This window comes from Rhinopithecus roxellana, chromosome 19, assembly GCF_007565055.1.
Source record: "Rhinopithecus roxellana isolate Shanxi Qingling chromosome 19, ASM756505v1, whole genome shotgun sequence".
Lineage (NCBI taxonomy): Eukaryota > Metazoa > Chordata > Mammalia > Primates > Cercopithecidae > Rhinopithecus > Rhinopithecus roxellana.
The window spans coordinates 18,935,121-18,949,084 of record NC_044567.1 but is presented as its reverse complement, the minus strand read 5'-3'; the positions used below and the strand labels follow the sequence as shown (position 1 = coordinate 18,949,084).

General features: G+C 49.1%; 1 protein-coding gene across 3 annotated transcripts in view; it reads left to right on the top strand.

Moving 5' to 3' along the window:
- PHF12 (PHD finger protein 12) overlaps window positions 1-11,725 on the top strand; it is a 49,992-nt gene extending 38,267 nt beyond the window's left edge. For all 3 annotated transcript variants that reach the window (XM_010378322.2, XM_030922755.1, XM_030922754.1), the window contains 8 exons: window positions 2,964-3,122; window positions 3,728-4,523; window positions 5,763-5,888; window positions 6,627-6,770; window positions 8,116-8,214; window positions 9,323-9,405; window positions 9,986-10,124; window positions 10,458-11,725. In XM_010378322.2, the coding sequence (XP_010376624.1) occupies window positions 2,964-3,122; window positions 3,728-4,523; window positions 5,763-5,888; window positions 6,627-6,770; window positions 8,116-8,214; window positions 9,323-9,405; window positions 9,986-10,124; window positions 10,458-10,792 (1,881 nt within the window). In that variant the 3' untranslated portion in view covers window positions 10,793-11,725. The remainder of the gene's footprint in view (window positions 1-2,963; window positions 3,123-3,727; window positions 4,524-5,762; window positions 5,889-6,626; window positions 6,771-8,115; window positions 8,215-9,322; window positions 9,406-9,985; window positions 10,125-10,457) is intronic.
- Window positions 11,726-13,964: the final 2,239 nt, after the last annotated feature.

The following is a 13,964-nucleotide window of genomic DNA, read 5'->3' as shown; positions in this document are numbered from 1 at the left end:
ATATACAAACTTGTTTTTCTCTTTTGAAATGATCCCACAGTCTTATGTGCTAACAGAAACCAGCACTTCTCAAGTATGACCACTTGGTGGCAGCCACACTTTAAAATGAATCACCCGCGGTGGCTCACGCCTGTAATCCCAGCACTTTGGGAGGCCGAGGCAGGTGGATCACCTGAGGTCAGGAGTTCGAAACCAACCTGACCAGCATGGTGAAACAGGCGGGTGGATCACCTGAGGTCAGGAGTTTGAAACCAACCTGACCAGCATGGTGAAACCCCATCTCTACTAAAAATACAAAACATTAGCCGGGCGTTGTGGCAGATGCCTGTGATCCCAGCTACTCGGGAGACTGAGGCAGGAGAATCATTAGAACCTGGGAGGTGGAGGTTGCAGTGAGCGGAGATCACGCCATTGCACTCCAGCCTGGACAACAAGAGTGAAACTCAGTCTCAAAAAAAAAAAAAAAAAAATCGGCTGGGCGCGGTGGCTCACGCCTGTAATCCCAGCACTTTGGGAGGCCGAGACGGGCGGATCACGAGGTCAGGAGATCGAGACCATCCTGGCTAACATGGTGAAACCCCGTCTCTACTAAAAAATACAAAAAAACTAGCCGGGCGAGGTGGCGGGCGCCTATAGTCCCAGCTACTCCGGAGGCTGAGGCAGGAGAATGGCGTTAACACCCGGGAGGCGGAGCTTGCAGCGAGCTGAGATCCGCCCACTGCACTCCAGCCCGGGCGACAGAGCAAGACTTCGTGGACCCGGGAGGCGGAGCTTGCAGTGAGCTGAGATCCGGCCACTGCACTCCAGCCTGGGCGACAGAGCGAGACTCCGTCTCAAAAAAAAAAAAAAAAAAAGGCCGGGTGCGGTGGCTCAAGCCTGTAATCCAGCACTTTGGGAGGCCGAGGCGGGCGGATCACGAGGTCAGGAGATCGAGACCATCCTGGCTAACACGGTGAAACCCCGTCTCTACTAAAAATACAAAAAAAAAAAACTAGCTGGGCGAGATGGTGGGCACCTGTAGTCCCAGCTACTCGGGAGGCTGAGGCAGGAGAATGGTGTAAACCCAGGAGGCGGAGCTTGCAGTGAGCCGAGATCGCGCCACTGCACTCCAGCCTGGGTGACAGAGCAAGACTCCGTCTCAAAAAAAAAAAAAATTAGTCACACCACTGCCATTACCTTCATTGGGTATCAGCCCTAACAAGATGCTAACTGTTGAAAACTGTGTAACAAACTTAACTGGGCAAATATTTACACGTCAGTGGAGGCACAGATTTTCCAAAACTAGATTCAAATATTTTGGTGATGGATGATATTAAAGGTAGTATGCCTCATCTTAGTGAAACAGATCTAAAAGTAATCCAGACTGTGTAATTCACCGTATAGATTTGTCAGAGAACATGGCTGTTGAAGTGAACAGGCCAGGAGACCTTGATAAAAATCCTGTCGTTGTATGGTGCTCCTCCCCGCTTTTTAAGTGTTTCTCTAGTGAGGAAACTCAAAGGGCATGAGTTACCTGCAAAGCATTTTGTACTTGGACGGTTTGAGAATGAAATGAGGACCGTAGAACCATAGAACATTGGTGAAGAACCCCAGCTCTCTCCTGCTTGATTCTAGCAATTCAGGAAAAATCTGCTGAGAACTTTGTATCTTGGTTGTGAATTTCTCCTCCACTTAGCCCTTCACTCTTCCCCAGGGGTAGCCTTAGACTAGTCCACTGTTCCTTTCCTCTTCCTCTCATTCCTAGGTGATCTCAGAAAGCCCCTGGCACCAGCTAAGGCCATCACCAGTCCATGGTGATGACTCTCAACTCCATATTCCATGCCTTTCTCCTTATATCCAGACTCATATCTGCTTGCCCATCCCACAGATATCTCAGGATGAACCTCCCTAAGACCAAAAGTCTTCTGTCTCCACATCTGCTCTGCCTCCTATGTCTCCTATTACAGTAAATAACAATGATCACTACTCAGTCCCTCAGACCAAAATTCTGGGAACCATTTTCAGTTCTTTTTCCCTTGTCTACCATAAGGATTTTGTCACCAAATCTGTTGGTTCTCTGGATGTTTTCCAAATCCACAAAGGGCTATCACATCTCTATGCCTTACATGCTTCTCCCCCTCCCTTATTTTTCCTTTATCTGCCTGGAAGATCCTTCTCAACTTCCAAGTGTCAACTCAAATACTGACTTCCTATAAAATCGTCCCTAATCCCAAATTCCTGTCCCCCAAACTAAAATAAGCACTCTTTATGTTTTTAATAGCACCTTAGACATGTTTCTATTCTAGAAACCATTACCTTGTGTTATAATATTTCTGTATTTATCTTCCCACTAGTCTGTGAGCTTTTTGAGGGCAAGTCTTAAGTTTTATTCATCTCTGGATCTCTAGAACTTGGAAGAGTGCCTAGACACAGGAGGTGCTCAATAAATGTTGGTTGAATGTATGAATGACTCTTTGTTTGTGTGGCTCTTTCAGTCTTACATGGTGTGATTCAGAGTGTGTCTTCTGTTTTTGTTGCACAAAAACGTCTGTAGTTGTTTCATGAGTCGTGAATGAATGAATGAAGGAAACTAACATTGATTGAGTGCTTATCATGAGCCAGGCCTTATGTCAAGCATTTTTCTGTCTCAGTGACTGCTCACCCACCCCCAAACTTGATACTGAGCAATAAGAACCCAGAGTACCACTCTGAAGCCCTGTCCATTGCCAGTCTTACACCTTTCAGGCTGAAGCAGAAGACAGCACGCAGTGGTTTCTGTGTTCTGCAGGCCTTAGACCTTGATGAAGAAAAGTGGAGGTCCCACCTGCTATTTCCATTTCTGAGCTTCCTTTTCCTCAGTGGACCCCAGAGTGGATGGTCCCTTGAGCACCAGCACCACAGACAGAACAGCATACCAGGGCAGAATCAACTGGACATGTTGGAACTATCTCCCTATCCTTCCTCCTCCTGTCTATCCTGAACAGGTTCCCGATGCTATAAAATCTCAGTACCAGTTTCCACCCCCTCTCATTGCACCCGCGGCCATTCGGGACGGGGAGCTGATCTGCAATGGGATCCCTGAGGAATCACAGATGCACCTTTTGAACTCTGAGCACTTAGCCACCCAAGCAGAGCAGCAAGAGGTGAGTGAAGGCAGGGCTGGAATTCCAAATCCAATCTTCCTTCCATGTCACCACAGCTGTTATCGGAAGTAGCCTCAGTGTCATTCTCATTCCAGTCCCCACCCATCCTCATCCTAACCCCTCAAGAGTTGAGTATTCCAGGGGGAACCTCTGACTCAAATCCCAAAGGCAAGTAAGAGATCTACAAAGGCAACTGGTCTACTTCTCTCCGTCGTTACCCCAGTGCACTGTGAGATGGTCAAATCTATACTGTAGAAAGAGATGAGTAGACCCACAGAGAGGTTAGGTGATAGTGCTGGACATACCACAGGTGCTTGGGGTACTTGCTGAATATTGGTCACAAGTAAGCCTTAAAGGCAGAGTCAAAATGCAGATCCCAAGCTCTGTTGGCCAGAGGGAGTGTTGCCTGCTGAGGGTACCCTCAAGTCTTGCTTGGGAATGGAAATGGAATTCTATGAGGAGTCAAGCACACCCTTTGTGAGCATTTGCGATGGGACCTTGGAAACTGCTTGTCAGCCCTGCTGCAGCCCTGACCGCTGTGGCAGGAAGGACCAGCGCCTCTCAGGCCTCTCACCCCCATCTCCTCTCCTCTCCTTCCATTGCAGTGGCTCTGTAGTGTTGTTGCGCTCCAGTGCAGCATATTGAAACATTTATCTGCTAAGCAGATGCCTTCGCATTGGGACTCTGAACAGACAGAGAAGGCTGATATTAAGCCTGTTATTGTGACTGACGGCTCAATCACCACCTCCCTGCAAACAGCTGGCAAGACACCTACACCTTCCCACTACCCCTTGTCCTGCCCCTCAGGGATTAGCACCCAGAATTCCTTGAGCTGCTCTCCACCCCACCAGCCCCCAGCCCTAGAGGACATCGGCTGCAGTTCTTGTGCAGAAAAATCCAAGAAAGCCCCTTGTGGGACTGCCAATGGGCCAGTGAACACAGAGGTGAAAGCTAATGGCCCACACCTCTACAGCAGCCCTACTGATTCCACGGACCCCCGGCGACTTCCAGGCGCTAACACCCCCCTACCAGGCCTCTCACACCGGCAAGGCTGGCCCCGGCCCCTCACGCCACCAGCGGCTGGGGGCCTTCAGAACCACACCGTCGGCATCATTGTGAAGACAGAGAATGCCACTGACCCCAGCTCTTGCCCCCAGAGGAGTTTTGTTCCTGTCCCAAGCCTGCCCCCTTCCATTCCCAGCTCTTGTGCCAGCATCGAGAACACCAGCACTTTGCAAAGAAAGACTGTCCAATCACAGATAGGACCTCCGTTGACAGATTCAAGGCCACTGGGCTCACCCCCAAATGCCACCCGGGTGCTCACTCCCCCCCAAGCAGCAGGAGATGGTATCTTGGCCACAGGAGCCAACCAACGATTCAGCTCACCAGCGCCATCGTCAGGTGAGTGCTGCTCAGCCTTGGGGTGATTTGGAATAATTTTATGCTCTTTCTGGCAAATAAGACAAGATTCCAAAAGCACTTATATCCCTGTGAATACTTCAGAGGACTTTGGCCTCTGTATTGTTTGTCTTACTCCCGTTTCCGTAATAGAAGAGGAAGCACATGTTAACTTGTCCCATTTATAGATGGGACTGCTTAGACTCTGAAAGCTTCAGTGATTTCCTTAAAATGACCTACGGAGTCAGTGGCAGGATTGGAACCACAGCCCAGGTCTCCATCCCACACCTTCCAGGCCTAGGCCCCTGCCTGTTTTGTTCTGTCACCTTAAAAGAAGGCAGGGTGCTCTCTGGAATTACTGTGATCAGCCTGAGGTTCTGGGTGATGGCCTCAGTATTGTCAGATCTGCACAAAAGAATGGATTCATGCTTGATGCATATTCTCAAAGTTCATCTGATGGACTTCCGTGTCAGGAAGCAGGGATAGACAGCAGCACTGTCTTTCAGAGGAGCTGTAGAGTGGGATGCCCACAGGGGTTGGTCTAGCCCAGAAGCTTGCCCTCGGGCCACATGCCAAAGAGCGGTCCTTTAGGTCTGTACTTGGCCTACTATGGACCTGCTCTCTCAGCTGTCCCCAGACAGCACTCAGGACCTTGAGGTTGCTGACCCCGGCATCTGAACCAGGTTTCAGATGCTGCTGGAACCCCCTGTGGTCTCTCCCGTCTGAACTGAAGCCGGCCTCCTAGTCAGCTGGGAGTCTCGGTAACCAGGTGATTGTGATTTCTCTGCATGGGGGCCCCTGGTCCCAGGATGGCCCCACTCCCAGGCTGTTTTCCTGTCTCTATTTATCGCTTCATACCAGTGTGGGTAGATTTTCCATGCTGTGAGTCATATTTCAGTAGGCAGGAATTATAAGGGCAGGCACCACTTATTTAAAAGTAGAGGCAGCAGGGAGGTGGTCATGGCCCAAAGAATGAAGCTGCCCCACCACTTTCCCCAGAGCAGTGGATTTCAATGATTCCCAGTGCTCTGGAGACTCCTGCGTGCCCGGGTGCTTTGTCATTCTCTCTGCCCTTCCTCACCACACGTTTTTAGCTCTAGGAGTTCCAGAGCCTATGGGTTGAGAATCAAGAAGGGAACATCACCTTGGGTCCGAAATCCAGACCTGTCTCAGCAGTGGGGGATTGGACCGGTGGGTTTCCCTCAGGCGACGTAAGTAACAGTCTTCCTGCTCCGTCCCCAGATGGCAAGGTCAGCCCCGGCACGTTATCCATAGGAAGCGCTTTAACCGTACCCTCTTTCCCAGCCAACTCTACTGCCATGGTGGACCTCACCAACTCACTTCGAGCATTTATGGATGTCAATGGAGGTGAGTGAATGAGCTGCTGCTGTTCCATCAGTTGATATGTTGAAGGTGCTATTCTTATACAGCATTCAGCTCATTTCAGAAAGGGAGGGAAGGAGCACCTGATCCCAGAGGCCTAGGGGGAGATGGGAATGAAGAGTATCCTTTTGGATTAGGGGGGTGGGGTGAAAAAGAAAGCTCCTTCTCTAGCTCTGCCTTGTACATGTGCATATACACATAATCAAAGATGGAGGGAGGACAGAGCCAAGCTGAACCAGTGAGACGAGAACAAAATCACTTTAGGCAGATCACCTGGATTTGCAGAATAAAACTAGGATCCTCACTCCCAAAGGAGGGACCTCATCTGTGGGAAACCCCCAAAGTCCAGGAGAACAGGGACAGATCTTGATCTCTGTGAACACAAGGTGGGTAGAAAATTCAAGTCTCAATATCAGACATCCAGGCCCTCCCCCACAGACAGGCAAGTGGTTTATTCCACTGTGCCGTTCGAGGAGCACTATTAAAATCAATTCACCCAACTGCAGGAGGCAGCTGCACAGGCTGCATTGGGACCCATCTCACTGCACATAGCAAGTGAAATGCCCAGCTGCAGATCCTGTACGCTCTGTACTCAATGCTGTTTGAGTAAAAGTTACTTGACTGGATTTTAGAAATGCCGAACTATTTGCTCCGTGACCCTGATTTGCTTCCACATTCCACTTCCATCTCAGCGGCTTTTTAATCTTTCTCTTTGGCTAATAGAAATCGAGATAAATATGCTGGACGAGAAGCTGATCAAGTTTCTGGCCTTGCAGAGAATACATCAGCTTTTCCCCTCCCGGGTCCAACCTTCACCGGGCAGTGTCGGGACACATCAGCTGGCTTCTGGAGGGCACCACACAGAAGGTGCGCATGTACACACCTGTCACCACATCATCAGATCTCCCCTCTACGTGTGCGAATGGTCACCTTGCCTCCATGGAGAATCTGAGCTTCCAGTATCTCAAACCTTCTTGTGTGCTTTTCATGGGCTTAATAAAGCACCATGGTTTTTTTCTGAAGAGAGCAGGAACAAGATGGCAACCACAGCTTTCTTATCAGACTTGGGGAAGTCTGCTGTAACTTTCTTTCATATATAAGTCCACTTCGAGACACAGCAAAGCAGCTACCAGTAGCTTTGGGTATATGTAGTGTACTTTCTGCTTACTTGCTTTCAAATATTTGAATTAGAAGGGCTTCCCGACTGAGTGCAGTGGCTCACACCTGTAATCCCAGCACTTTGGGAGGCTGAGGCGGGAGGATCACTTGAACCCAGGAGTTGGAGACCAGCCTGGGCAACACAGTGAGACCCTATCTCTACAAATAATTTTAAACTTAGCCAGGCATGGTGGCATACACCTGTAGTCCCAGCTGCTTGGAAGGCTAAGGTGGGAGGATCGCTTGAGCCTGGGAGGTCAAGGCTGCAGTGAGCTATGGTTGCACCACTGCACTCCAGCCTGGGTGACTGAGTGAGACCCTATCTCTAAATAAATAAATCAATAAATAAATAAAAATTTTTAAAAGAATGGCTTCCCAAGAGGGAACTTTTCAAGTTCAAGGTGAGAAATAGAATAACAGTAGGCCAACCTTCTGGAAATTTTCCCCGAGTGGTTAACTCTGTTTCAGGTATGTCTGAGCATTAGCCATTAAAAGCCTTGCTGCTTCAAAGTGTGGTTCCCAGACCAGCAGCATCAGCAGCCCCTGAGAGCTTGTTAGAAATGCAGAGCTCAGTGCATTGGTTTTTTTGCCTATTTTTAAAGAAAACAGCAAAAGAAATGCAGAGCTAAGGCCCCTCCTCAGACCTGTTGAATCAGAATCTGCATTTCAACAAGATATGTAGGCGATTCATATGCACATTAAAGTTTGAGAAACACTGGTCCATGCCGTCTGTTTTTCCATGTTCTCCCTATAGTACCAGCTAGAATATCCCAGATTAGCCAACCAGGAGCCCAGGAACTTACAGAGTACTGTCATCTCTGACTTCTCTGACTGTCTTCAAAGATGGTCCTCTGTACCCTGTGTTGGAAATGCTGTGGGTGGGGAGAGAAAGTCTACCCTGCAGCAGCTCAGTGTTGGATGTGAGTTTGGAAAGATGAGTCATCCAGTGGGATTTTCTCCAGGCCATGAGCCAAAGGTCCAGATTTTGTTGGTTTATGTTTGGATCACAGGATCTGAGTTTCTGAATGATCCTATTCCTATGTTTGTCTTGTAGTGCAAAGAAAGGAGGTACAGGCCCGAGCTGTGTTCTACCCCCTCTTAGGGTTGGGAGGAGCTGTGAACATGTGCTATCGAACCCTCTACATCGGGACAGGTGAGCCAGCCAGGAAGCTGGGAGAGACACTGAATCTGTTCAGCCCTAAAGACTGATACCCTTACCCACAGAAGTTGAAAGGGGTGAGGGAAGCCCTTTCCAGAGTTGACTGCTTTAAACCAGTGGATAGCTAGACAAGAGAAACTAAGAATAGACACAATCAGCCGGTCACAGTGGCTCACACCTATAATCCCAGCATTTTGGGAGGACGAGGCAGGAGGAACACTTGAGCCCAGGACTTCAAGACCAGCCTGGGCAACATGGTGAAACCCCATCTCTACCAAAAACAAATACAAAAAATTAGCTGGGCACATGCCTATAGTCCCAGCTACTTGGGAGGTTGAGGTGGGAAGATCACCTGAGCCTGGGAGGTCGAGGCAGTGATCCTGTTCATGCCACTGCACTCCAGCCCAGGCAACAGAGTGAGACCCTGTCTCAAAAATAGATGATCAGTTCCTTGTCTTCCCTTGTTCAGGCCCTTTTGCTTTGTCTTTGCCCAATATTGCATCAGCAGAGATGAAAGTCAGCTCTGACTACTGCCCAGGGAGGCACTTTAAACACTGCAGGGAAGAACCCAAGGAGAAGGCAGATGCTTTGTCCCTGGTGGTCTTTGAAAGAGTGATAGGCTCACACATACCCAATCTTTAATTAGACCTGTATCTTTTTTTTGTTTTGTTTTCCCTAGAAGTCCTAGAGACAGATAGTTCTATATCTGGTACAGAAGGACAGACAGATTAGTCCTTACCCTAGAAACTTCCCTTTCTTTAAGGTGATATGATTTTCTAGGCTCTGCACCCTCTTGTTGTATTTTCATAGAAATATCCCATCCTCTTCAGTAGCTCACTGTTCCCTTCTGGGTAGCAGCCACATGTTCTAAAGCAGATCAGCTGGCAGGGACAGCTGTTCTTTATCAGGAGCTTGGAAAAGACATCAGTTTTTGTTCAAAAATAAAAGGGGAGGGCCCTGAGCTACTCACCCTTGAAGTCTCTGGTAGTGCCAACCCAGAAGAGTTAGCTTCTGTCTAACTCCCTGTCTCACCTCCCCGACACATAAACACCTTACAATCTGTTCTCTGCCTTCCTTTTCCTCTACTCCTGCCACCTTGCAGGAGCTGACATGGATGTGTGCCTTACAAACTATGGTCACTGTAACTACGTGTCCGGGAAACATGCCTGCATATTCTACGATGAGGTGAGGGCTGGAGGTGCGGTGGGAGGGAGCTTTCCCAACCTAAGGCCTCTCTCACTTTGTTCAGTGCCCTGAGGGGAGGGAAGAGGGATTGGGAGTCCTCTCCTTTTCTTCCCTCCCTGTCATTCCTGGAGGAGGACAGTCTTGATGTGAAACAGCATCCTACCAGGGGTACCTGCTTCACGGGAGCAGGGCTACCATTTTTCCTGAGGTTAGTCACAGGCACAGCAGAGGGAGCCTACCCTAAAGCAGGGGAGGGGACCAGCGTAGAAGGAAGCCAAGCCCTGTGGATGTGTCCCTGTGAATTTCATTATCATCACGGGCCAGTGAGTATCACACCAAGAGGAGCAGTGCTGAGAAGGCAGAATGGAGGATTGGAGAGTAGGGGGTGTGGGACACCAGAAGGAAGGCTTCCCTGAGGAGGTATCTGCAGCCCCCTTCTGAAAGGACAGGGGCCATGGACTGGGGAGGCAAGTAAGGGCTCCCTAGGTAGAACAGCACGGCCTTCTCCATATGTCCTCTCCCCCTAGCCCCAGGCCCCACACAGCCGACCACACATCTTATCTCCCCTCCTCCTCCTCAGAATACCAAACATTATGAGCTGTTAAACTACAGTGAGCATGGGACAACGGTGGACAATGTGCTGTATTCATGTGACTTCTCGGAGAAGACCCCGCCAACCCCCCCAAGCAGTATTGTTGCCAAAGTGCAGAGTGTCATCAGTAAGTTGGAGCAGAGGTCTGTGGCCACAAAGCTGAGGCCGCAGTCAGGGTGGTTCTGACTTGCTGCCCATGGTCTGTCTCTTGCCTTCCTAGTCCTATTGACCAAGCTCTACTTCCTCATGGGCCCAGGCCCCAGAGAAGCAAGTGCTGAGTACCCCCATGTGTGTACACACCTGTGGGGACTTCAGACTCCACCAACCCTTTCTGAGCATCCTTCATCTGTAGTCATGCAGCAGTTGGAATGGGGAGATGCAGGAGCCCTACCTTGGCAAACAGCCCACATGGGTTGGCTGCTCACTGTTCCTCTTCTGTGACCATCCCCCTTTTTCCCAGGGCGCCGCCGGCACCAGAAACAGGATGAAGAGCCAAGTGAGGAGGCAGCCATGATGAGTTCCCAGGCCCAAGGGCCGCAGCGGAGACCCTGCAATTGCAAAGCCAGCAGCTCCAGCTTGATTGGGGGCAGTGGGGCCGGCTGGGAGGGCACGGCCTTACTGCACCATGGCAGCTACATCAAGCTGGGCTGCCTACAGTTTGTCTTCAGCATCACTGAGTTTGCGACCAAACAGCCCAAAGGCGATGCCAGCCTGCTGCAGGATGGGGTCTTGGCCGAGAAGCTCTCTCTCAAGCCCCACCAGGGCCCTGTGCTGCGCTCCAACTCCGTTCCCTAGGACTGGCAGCTACCCCACCACTGGCCTGTACACCCACCCAAGACTCCTGCAATGCAAAAATGTACACAAACCAAGCCCGGGTGTTTTCTATACTCTACCAGAAACGCTTCAACTACAATCTTTGCATGAAATGAAGAAAACCTTTTGACTGTTTTTTAAAAATCCTTTTTCTTTCCTCAAGTTCTAGGGGGCATTTGCACATATATTTGTACTCAACATTTCATGGGAAAGCGGCAAACCCGAGCTGAGGAACAGCGTGGGCAGGGAGGGAAAGACCCATGGTCTGGACACTTCCTCCAACACAAAACCCTTCCCCACCCACCTACTACTCCCTCCCCCTCGCCCGCCGTTGTAAAATAATCAGAAACTTGTTCTATTTTGTGGCAGTGACAATAGTTTTATATTAAAAGAAAAAATACAGTTTTCATACAGCAAAATCTATACAATATCATTGTTTTATTTAATATAAAGATCGCTACCCACCTTCCTTCCATGGTTCCCACCCTCCACGTTATTTTCCCTTTCTGCAGCGGTTGCACTACAGGTAGCTACTGTGTATTATGGACAAATGAGAAATGAATTCTTTTTCTGGCTGTCCATCTGTTTTATTTCAAATAAGGAAAAGTGTATTTGGATTTTGTGTAAATACATCTAGTGATGACATTTTTTCAATGTTTTTAAAAACCGTGTACAGTACTACATGTGGTAGAGCGTTTTCTCAAATTGTCTATTGTAGCAAAAATGTTTTTGTCGTAATCCTGTTTTGTCTCCTTTTTTTGTTCTCTTGCCACTTCTCTCCTCTTCTTCCTGCCCCTGGTTCCCTCCTCTCCTCCCACCCCCACAACCAGTACCAATGTACATAGTAATTGTAATGTTTTAGACTTTACAGAAACTTTCCTGTATTCTGTATATAAAAAACAAAAATACTTCAAATTGTGTTTTCTGACTGTCTGTCCTACCTGTCATCACCCTCAGAGGAGACCCTCTTTTAGATCTGGGTCTAGCAGGTGGGGGGCCTTTTGAACAGGTCTCATTCCCATAGGGAAGTTTGGGAGCGGAAGTGTTGGAGAAAAGTGAGCCAGGGTGGATGGAGGACAATGGAAGGACATGGGTGCGTCTGCTGGCCGCGGGGGCTGTTTCTCCAGAGAACCCTGACTGATAGTGGAATCCAGTCTTGACTTGTCACTTCTAGTCATGTGATCTGCAGTCATGCTTCTCTACAACTGCTATTCCTCATCAGAAAATGAGTCTGCTGCATTACCTTAACTCTCAAGTCCCGGGAACCTTCATTAAACCAAATTCCATGCTTTCCTCCCAGATCTTAGTGAAAAACTCTGCAGGAAGTTTTCCTGAGGACAGCCTCCTCAGATGGAGAGGACCTCTGTGTATATTCCAGAACTGTTTGTGTAGGTGCATCTGCTTGTGTGTCAGGATTTTGCCTTAGGGATAGAGAATGAATATTCTATCCCCAGCCTCATCCCACAGCATCTACAATGGAAACCTGAATCCTCAGTGCAGCTAAATAGGAAACTGGCCCTGGAATCTGAGGTCTGTCCCTGACTTTCATCTGCCCATCTAGGCTTCATCACTCTGCTCCCGGTGTCCTGATGGGCTTTTTGAACTCCCTAAGGACAGAAACTTGAATATCTTCCGCTCAGAATTTCCAAGTCTAACTACACTGCTGGGCACACCGTAAGTACCAAATATCAGGTTCTAGGTTGTACTGAATTTCTCAGGCAACGGCCTTCTGCCCTGGAATACCCTTACCCATTCGTTCCTAGCTGGCCCCACCCTTCTTGCCATCATGGTCACTTGTAACTGAGTGATGGAGCTTCTCTGCCTGTCTCTATCACCTGTGAGAACCATTCCAAAGGCAAATTTCCTCCTGAAAGGCAGTCATAGATTTTACTTTCTATCTCTTCCGGCTTCCCTTCAGCCATGGAAGGCACTAGTGGGGCTGAGGTAGGGAGATACAGAGGGGGAATGAAGGAGTGAATTCTGACACCCCTCAATTGCCTGTGCCACCTTGAACAGTGTCCCCTCTAGCCTGTGTGGGGAGAACAGGGAAGAATCCTAGAAGCTGGAGGCTGGATGTGAAGATAAAAAATTGAAGGATTTGGCCCAGTGCGGAGGCTGACACCTGTAATCCCACCACTTTGAGAGGCTGAGGCAGGTGGGTCACTTAAGTTCAGAAGTTTGAGACCAACCTGGCCAACACAGTGAAAACCCATCTCTACTAAAATACAAAAATTAGCCAGGTGTGGTGTCACACACCTGTAATCCTAGCTACTCTAGAGTCCGAGGCAGAAGAATTGCTTGAACTCAGGAGGCAGAGGTGGCAATGAGCCAAGATCATGCCACTGCATTCCAGCCTGGGCAACAAGAGCGAAATTCCATCACAAAAAAAAAAAAGACAGCTGGACATGGTGGTTCACGCCTATAATCCCAGCACTTTGTGAGGCTGCTGAGGCAGGCGGATCACCTGAGGTCAGGAGTTCGAGACCAGCCTGGCCAACATGGCAAAAACCCCTCTCTACTAAAAATACAAAAATTAGCCAGGTGTGGTGGCGGGGACCTGTAATCCCAGCTACTCAGAAGGCTGAGGCAGGAGAATCACTTGAACCCGGTAGGCAGAGGTTGCAATGAGCCGAGACCGCGCCATTGCATTCCAGCCTGGGCAACAGAGGGAGACTCCCTCTCAAAAAAAAAAAAAAAAAAAAAAAAGGGAAGGAAGGGAAGAAAGAAAAGGATTTGTTCCTAGAGGGAAAGCATCTAGGACTAGACTCAAAGACACACGTGTATTCATGTACACGCTTGACTTCAGAAGGGAGGGACTGTGCTACATACACCTCGAGTAAACATATGGAGATATTCAAGCACATGCATTGGCAGAGACTACAAATGCAGGCACATACCTGGAGGGACTCTGCCGGAATGCACACAAACACCTACAGGTGCTTACATGGTCTCACAGGATCCAGAGGCACGTACACAACCCGAAGGGTGATCCTAGGAACCACGGGCACATACACACCTGGAGGTCATTCACATACAAGCGTTGTAGATGCATGCACATACCTAGCATGCACTCCCAGGGTGTCCGTGGACACTGACACCTAGGTGTTCACACAGGCACACACCTAGGGGGCGCTCCCAGGGCCCAAGTGCACAC